Genomic DNA, 8611 nt, shown 5'->3' with positions numbered 1-8611 from the left:
AGGATAATGATAAAGAGACATTAATTCTTTCTCATTAATTTATGTATATGGTGATTACAATTTACAAAAAGAAAAAAATATATATTTGTGACCATAACAACAAAAATACAGTTTTTACTCATATCAAGTTAATTATATTAATAATAACATCTCTTGTAGAGCTTAAAATTAATATTGGTTTTATATAATAATTTTATGCATAAAAAACATCATTATTAAATTATTGTCCAACTTTAACTATATTACTCTTTTCTCTCTTGTTACTATCATCTAAAAGAAGCATAATTTCGAAGTTGGTTCATCAAGAGACAACTCAACCAATTTAATAAGTCTAACACTATCAAGTGGATGATTTATATCTCTACCAATCACTACAACAAGATGCATTTTAGTAACATTAATGTTGCTAAATTATGAGTAAAAAATGTTACTAATATACTTTTAATTATGATATTTTATTAAATGTAAGATAAAGTTTGTGTTACTAAAAATTTTCAGTAATATTTTTATATATTAATGAAAACATTTTAAAAATGTTACTAAAGTGATATTTTTATAATATTTTAATAATGTTGTTTAGTTTTTGTAAACTTTATAAAATAATAATTAATTTTAAAATAGATAATGTTGTCACTTTTATTTTATAGCTCCTTTCAAGAAGTCCTTTAAATTTGAATGCATCCTTAAGTTAGTGACAACCAAATCTAAATCAAATATCAAAGTTTATTTATTTAAAGTTTTACTCTTTGATTATATACTCTTTTATTCAATGTGAAACCTTTAATTTTAAAAAATAATGAGAGATTGAAAAAAATATATTTTTTATGTGTCATTCTTTATTTAATATGAGACTTTAATTTTGAGAAATAATTAAAAAGAATAATATTAAGGTAAAAAAATTACTTTATTCTAAATAACATTTTCTAAATAAAGAATGTTGTAATAATCTATTAACTTAATTTATAATAACATTTTCATAAATGTACAAATATGGCTAAAAATACATTTTATTGCATGTAGTGAATGTCCCGTAACAAAGTCTCTTATTTTTATACCCTCTATTTTTCATAAATAAAAATTAAAAGTTAAAAGTTAAAATCTAAATAAATCAAATCTTTTATCCTTTTAAATTCATTTTATTTTTCTTCAAAGAATAAATAATGGAGTATGTATTTCAATTCCTTTATTCAAGGTAATGCATTCACGTGAATGACAGTTTATTAGTGTGTAATTGGGCAGGAGAAAACACATGCGCGCTCTTTATATATATGGAGCAAAGTTCAACCAGCAATAAGTAATACCCAAGTGGCTGCATAGAAATCCCTTCACCATTGTCGTATAATAATGATAAATTATTGCTGCCACTAATTTCTATATGACACTTAATCGATTGTTATATCATAAATTGAAAAACTAGAATACGTGTCGGTGTGTCACTTAGAAATCATAAACACATATAGAGGATCCGAACTATACATGATAATTTCTCGTACAAGACTTGTTCGATTTTCTCTTAATTGGAATAGAAGATTATATGGGTATTTGATGTAGGAAAATGCAGTAGTGAAGCAGAAGCACATCCCTTATTGCCATTATAAAAAGGTACATCCGTTATTTATACGAATAATTGTTACATCGGATAACAAAGTTAAAATTGGAAAGTTGGGCTGATAGGCCAGATTTCGATATTCCTAGAGTTCTTCCCATAACTGGTAGAAGATGGGGAACTCAACCTTTTCTGAACAACTTTTCCCATTTGGTAGTATTGGACATTCAATGAAGTTGGAGGCTGATGTATCCGCACAAAGATATATCTCATGAAGCTGACGATTACCAGATGGATCAGTGTTGCATGTTATGCCAGGTTCAAACCCAGTTGCTTCTTTTATTGCTTCTGTTATGCTGACAACGCTGTAAAAGTTTCCATCTGGTTTGATTCCTGCATCATATATCACACTACTGGTTTACACCAAGAACAGAAATACTAGATTTATATATACATATATATAAGAATATCTGACATGCATTAACACACACTGTTATGAGAATATTATTTTGTGATTAGGTCCATTTTGAACTAAGAACAAAGAAAATATATAGTGAATCAGGAGATCTACAGCATATTTGGCGTATCAAAATTACCATTGTATAGAAGGATTTGAAGGAGGTCTACTCGGTCCTTGAAGTTCAAAGCAGCTTCAAAATATGCATGCTGATCAAGGTTTTTGACAGAGCAAGTGCCATGTTTGTCCCATTCATGCTTCCAGAATCTTTTATTATCACTGTTTGTTATGTTTTTATCTGTCTTGCCTCCTGCACAAGAGAGTGATGGCCAACTCGTTTCTGCTCTTGGAATCAGGTCAATGATCTGCTCCATAAAAAAATAACGGATTATTTATTTCAATGTGCACTCTTTGTATCACTTTAGATTTGTTATTCTACTTCTACCAGCTAAAAATGTACACATTAATTTTAACAACTATTACAAATGGAAAACAGAAGAAAAATGGTGGCATTTAAATGTGGTAGCATGTACCTTAGATTGGTTAAATGTGTTTTCGGCAATATTGCAATTGGATGGATATGATCCATTGCTGAAATTTGGCCAAAGTCCATGAATGCTGAAGTTCGCTGCTGGTTTTCCTGTTGGAGGAAAGCAGCAACTTTTTTGTGTGTCACAGAATGAACCTGGCCACTGCAGTGAGCAAGGGGAAAAGGAAAAGTCATACACATGATATTCCATGTTGTAAACTAAACTTCCATGATCTCATCCATAAGGATGTATAATATATTATACTAGTATTATATACTCTATGAAAGAGCACAACATAATGGATAAGGAAAAATGGCTCATGCATGTCATGCTCACCTGTTGTACAAAGTAAAAAAAATCAAAATCCTGTGAAACACAGATGTTGACTAGAGCCAGTAGCATCAAAAGCTTGATGGAAATGGAGCTGATACTTTCCATTTCTCTCCCTTATTTCCATGCACAATTTTCTTCTAAATTTGATCAGTTGTGAATACTGATGGTTATGGTAGTTTCTTTTATAGTCGATGTTATGCTCTTCCAATTGCTCATGTGGTGAATAAAGATAATTAAATATCTTATAATGAAGATTTGGACATATATATTTTAAAGGAATACACTATGTTTGACTCTGGTTTATCTTGAAATAATACATTTTGTCTCGATCAATATAGTTAACTGATTGTAAATACAGTTATCTAAATATATAATCTTAAAACCTTAGCGAAAATTATTTTGGGTTACGAAATGTACATCTAGGGGGTTATTATTATATTTTGATAAGCCGATAGCACGTTGTTATTAGGTTGGATTTGTGTGTGAAACTTTGGACTACTTCTTTCTGTACAAATTTATATGGAATATAAAATGAGTTCATATCTTGGAATGCATGTGTGATTGATCTAGTTTGATTTCGTTTGATGTTTCGTGTGAGATCAACTATAAAATAAGTATTAATGACTAGAATATTATAGCGGCACAATGATAAGGTCTAGTTTAATTGTTTATTGATTACCTTTCCCAAAATGTGTGAAAACAATAGGACTAATAATGTAAAATATTTATGACTTAAATACATTAGTTTCAGAAAAAAAAATTCCTGTTTATCTTTACAATTTTTATCTTGTTAATGTTTATCTTATTTTGCTACCATTGTACCTCACTTATCCATCGCAAGATGCGTAGAAACGTACACCAATAGCGTCCTCCTCCTCATTATCTCCCAAGTTTGATGGGTAATTGTTTCTGGTGTGTGTGTGGCTTAGCTTTGTGGTTCTGTAAAGGATGATGCTTGGGTCTCATCAATGGTTGCCATGAGTGATTGGGTCACGGTGTTATTTGTTGTAATTCGAGTGTAATGATCTATCATAATCTCTCCACATAACTATCTAACTACTTGCAGTGGAAAGATAAAATAACTATCCAAGTTAAATGCAAACAATTCTTAAAAATACATACAATAATATATGCATAGAAATAAATTAACTAAATAGTAAATGTATATCTTAGTGGAACTATATCATCTTGTATATATATATATATATACTGTGATCCAAAAATTGAAATATAAATTTAAATTGTACGTTAATCAAGTAACAACTAAATCAACAAGTTATATTTGAGTAACCCGACCAAATAGTAACATGCTATCTTCAGACATGACCTTCAAAACATCTCTGCCTCTGGTCTAATATAAATCTCTGCCTCTGCCTCTGGTCTAATATTTGCCTCTGGTCTAATCATACTCTACTCTTATATAAATCATTATAGTCCAATCATAAAAAAACATGCAAGTGTAAATTAATATTAAAAAATAAACATATATCAAGTATAAGAGTAAAACAACTTTGCAAGATTTAACAAAATGTTTTTGATATATTTTCTGTACAGCTGTACCTTTTTGTATATAAGGAGGGCGTGTAGTCCTTTTATCATTAAATAATAATGAAAAAAAGCTTCACCATTCTTTTTCAATTATGTTTAGCTTTTTCTCTTAATTTGGGACATTTCTGCAAGGAGCACACGATGTTTGACTGACTTTGGTTTGTCAAGCAATTATATAATTAGCCACGTACGTTTTATGTAATTGACTTATTTTTTTTTTATGTGGATATATAGTTATGTAAAGGATAAAGTGTTGGAGAAAACTATTTGGGGTTATGAAATGTACAGCTTAGAGGTTATTATGATATTGTCAAACCGATAACATGTTATTAGGTTGGAACATGCCTAAAAGTTAATTAATTTGGGTATTACTTTTTCTTTTGACATATATTTCGGCATTACTTCTTTCTTTACAAATTTGTATATGTAATATAACTTCACATATTGGATGTTAAAGCATGATATGATCGAGTGTGGTTTCGTTTGATGTTAGATTTGAGATAGGTTCATAAATAATTAATATGTGAAAATAATTAAAGAATAATATAAACAATTGAAAATATCTATGTGTATCAATGTCATAGAGTTGTCAATTTAGGCTTGATCTGATGAATTGATGTGATCAATCAATAAATAAAGTCAAATAGGACTTTAAAAAAAATGATTTAAATAAAACTAGGTTACGTTGACCATACCCACACTAATTAAGTTTGACAGGTCAAATGGACCCCCAAGTTAAGTTAGCCCATTAAACTAATAAGAAAAATAATTTGAATTACAATCATTGTCAATTTGAAAATTTGTAAGGTATAATAAAATAATATAATAATAGTAATAGTCTTTCACTCTTTTGTGTTCATTTACAAAGTTGTGGTTACAAGTTTAGAATTAAGGTTAATTGTTGTGAGAATTTCTCTGCTCTTATTTCATGTATTAATTATTTAAGACATCATATTACTAAATGTATTGGATTTCCCAATTAAGTACCAATATGTTGGGGTCATATTGCATAATAAAGTTAGTTTATTGAAGTAGTGAAAATTTGACTCTAAGACTTATAGAGATGCACTTGCTGAATGTATTATCAAGTATGATCTTCCATATATTTATGCTAAATTTGAAGGGGTTTGGGTACAGAATAAAGTATTAAATCTTTATTTTTAATCCAATCGTAGAAACACTTCAACAATTGATCGTAATAAAGTGATTTTAACAGAAAAGCTAAAGAATGTGTTAACTATTATTTTTGGGTATATGTTTGACTTTTGATCTATAAACATTTGTATCTTGTGTCCGACGTAGATTTTACATTTTACGTCGGACTCCCTTATGTCCGACATAAAAAAGTTCACAAAAATTACAAAAATGTCACCGCATCTTTTTTACGTCGGTTTTTGGTATGTCCAACGACAAAGAGGTGACATAAAAGACTGATTTTCCACTAGTGTACCCAAATCTATATAACTATGATTGGATATTTCCTTGTAATGACTCGATAGGTCCCTCCACTTTATAGTTCAACAAACTAGGCAACAAAAAACATAATCGAATTACCTAGGATTTACCCTGCAACAATCCATAGATATACACACAACAATATATATATAGATATATGTATAAAACTATTCAATTTAAATTTATTAATATAAATCCCTCAGTGGGATTATAACTAAAAACTATACATATAGATACACACACTGTAATGACTTGGCATGCCACTATATTTACTACAGTTCGGCTACTACAAAACGAAAATACAACTTACAACATATGGGGGAATCATGTAACAATTATATAAACAACATATAAGCTACTAAAAGTAAAAACCCTCACAAGTTGTATACATATCCTGTACAAACATAAGTACAACTATACAAATACATAATTATATACAAAATAGACCTTATGGTGTCGATCAAGCACCTATACGCAACCTGACTACATTAAAGTAGCCATCAACAAAACAGCCATTGCCAATGTGACTCACTACTAAGTGCACAAGTTATCCTACTAATCATGTCCTATTCTCATGAAAAATCATGATCATTGAATTCCAAGCACAAGAAAAAACATAGGATAAACTTGTGAAAATAGTTTAACATAAAATTTTAGTGTCAACTTCAACATGTAACTTTCAACTTAAGATCTACATCATACTACATCTAATCAGTACTCATTTCAACAACCATCACATCATAACATGTCAATGAACAACTCATAACTTAAAAAAAACACATCATCAACACATCCAATATGTCAACAATTATACTCATACAACTTGCAACAACATAGTCATCATTAAAATAATATACAACTAATGCATTGTTATGCATTAATTTCAACTTTTGGAAATCTCCTACAACTCAGGTGAACGTTTTAAGTGACTAGACCCTATTGAATAAAAAATTTGACCTATACCAACCAGGTTAGTTATAAACAACATTATGTCTCACTGAGTGCCAGGTATAGACAACTTGATTTTATTTCTCCAATTTTGCCACCTAAACTAGGAAGTCTAGTATTATTGACAAGGTAGAACAACTGGGTACGGGCCTACCATAACATTAGTTTCCAACACTAAGTCACCTATGGGATCAATCCATCGATTACTCTCCAAGTACTATACCCATTCAATACTAAGTTAGAGACGAACTCTCTAACTCAGTATTTTACTCAATTGGTCATTTTCTACTCGTGTATCTCAACCTTGCCCATACATGGATCCTACAAAACCTAGAAGGGAAAACTGAAAAATAGCTTACCCATTCAAAGGTCAATTTACATACTAAAGAGTTTCAACTAGGCTCTTAGAGCATCGCAATGTATATTCACACAATGAAATATTCTAATTTCAAAAACAACTTACATGTATCTAGTTTCTATGTATCGTAGCTAAGACATGGATTTAATCTACATACATGTCTATAACTTTACAACTCTTAACTTACAAATTATCAGCTTAAACAACTTATACATCGTACATCTTTACAACATAAGCAATTTAAACATCATACAACTTAAAAACTCATTCAACTATAACATCTCACAATATATACAACTTATTCATTAATCAACTTACTACTTAACAACATGAATATAATTAAATAATGTATCAACTCACAACATACAGATTAATCATCATACATCATCATTCATACAAGTTATTCATCATTGTTCAACTATTAAAAAACTTCAACAACTTTTCATCATGCAACTAGCGCTCGACACCACTCGTATAGGACACTTGATGCCATTAAGGTAGAGGGCTCCTTATCTAGCCCACGCACGATGCCAAACTTCATGTGCTTGATGTGGTTGAGATAGAGAGTCTTCGACCCTTTTGTGTCTAACATGGCGAAACTTACGCCAAACCCCAATCAAGTAAAGGGCCTATGTTTCTAACTCACATTCGACGTCACTCCATTAACGCTCAACATCAATCTAGGTAGAGATGAGTCTTTTTACTCACGCTCGACGCCAACAACCCAATGACATGCACTACAACATACAAAATTTGTACATCATATACAACATATTTATACCCTCAAAATCAACATGCAACCATCCTAACCAAGAATCATCCAAACGATAGTCATGCATCAACCAAAACCAAAAACCTCCAACAATACACTACTTCTACTCAATCATCATAGCCAGTAATAAGGAAAATCAAACAATAATTAATCATTATGCAACTCACATAAACCACTCAATGCATAACATAATTCAAATCACAACTTTCTTTACCTCTTGAAGACTAAATCAAGAAGAAGAAGAGAAGGTTCGACTCTACATAACATTGAGATGAGATTTTCATCTCCACAAGCTTCGATCTCCAAGAAGAGAAGGTTCGACTCTACATAACTTTCTTTACCTCGGATTAGCTTCAAGAAGGAAGTAAAGGAAATTTCTTAGCTAGAAGAAGAAGAACAAGAAAAGGTTAAGGCTAATAAGAGAAAATCTCACTAGCCTCTCACTAAGTTGTCTTGAAATTGGAACTTATAAGGTTGTGGTTTTAAGAAAACCTTAAGTACCCTTTCCAAGCTTGGCCAACCTAAAAAACTCACCACTTAACACATACTCACACAACTTAAAATTACAATGTTACACATAAAAATATACAACAATCTAGACTGAAAACATAAACCTAGGTTACCGATCAAGTAACTACTATAAACCAACTACATCAGAGTAGTC

General features: G+C 30.4%; 1 protein-coding gene across 1 annotated transcript; it reads right to left on the bottom strand.

The window, feature by feature from the left end:
* Window positions 1-1331: 1331 nt before the first annotated feature.
* LOC109792728 (ribonuclease 1) lies at window positions 1332-3422 on the bottom strand. The gene is made up of 4 exons (XM_020352162.3): window positions 2870-3422; window positions 2537-2695; window positions 2143-2368; window positions 1332-1939 (listed from the first exon to the last, which is right to left on the bottom strand). Exons 1-4 carry the CDS (start codon window positions 2969-2971, stop codon window positions 1692-1694), a joined length of 735 nt encoding a protein of 244 aa, XP_020207751.1. The 5' UTR covers window positions 2972-3422; the 3' UTR covers window positions 1332-1691.
* Between the last annotated feature and the right edge of the window lie 5189 nt (window positions 3423-8611).

The sequence above is a fragment of the Cajanus cajan genome, chromosome 3 (assembly GCF_000230855.2).
Source record: "Cajanus cajan strain Asha chromosome 3, NIPB_CcT2T_4, whole genome shotgun sequence".
NCBI classification, from domain to species: Eukaryota; Viridiplantae; Streptophyta; class Magnoliopsida; order Fabales; family Fabaceae; genus Cajanus; species Cajanus cajan.
The sequence above is the reverse complement of the archived record's forward strand: the minus strand, read 5'-3'. Positions and strand labels throughout refer to the sequence as shown.

What these genes read in the sequence shown, in the direction of transcription:
- LOC109792728 (XM_020352162.3), bottom strand. Translation starts at nt 2,971, where the DNA reads ATGGAAAGTATCAGCTCCATTTCCATCAAGCTTTTGATGCTACTGGCT. An exon ending in ACACATTTAACCAATCTAAG is followed by an intron (nt 2,369 to 2,536) that starts GTACATGCTACC and finishes TTTATGGAGCAG; the next exon opens with ATCATTGACCTGATTCCAAG. An exon ending in TCAAATCCTTCTATACAATG is followed by an intron (nt 1,940 to 2,142) that starts GTAATTTTGATA and finishes TATATGATGCAG; the next exon opens with GAATCAAACCAGATGGAAAC.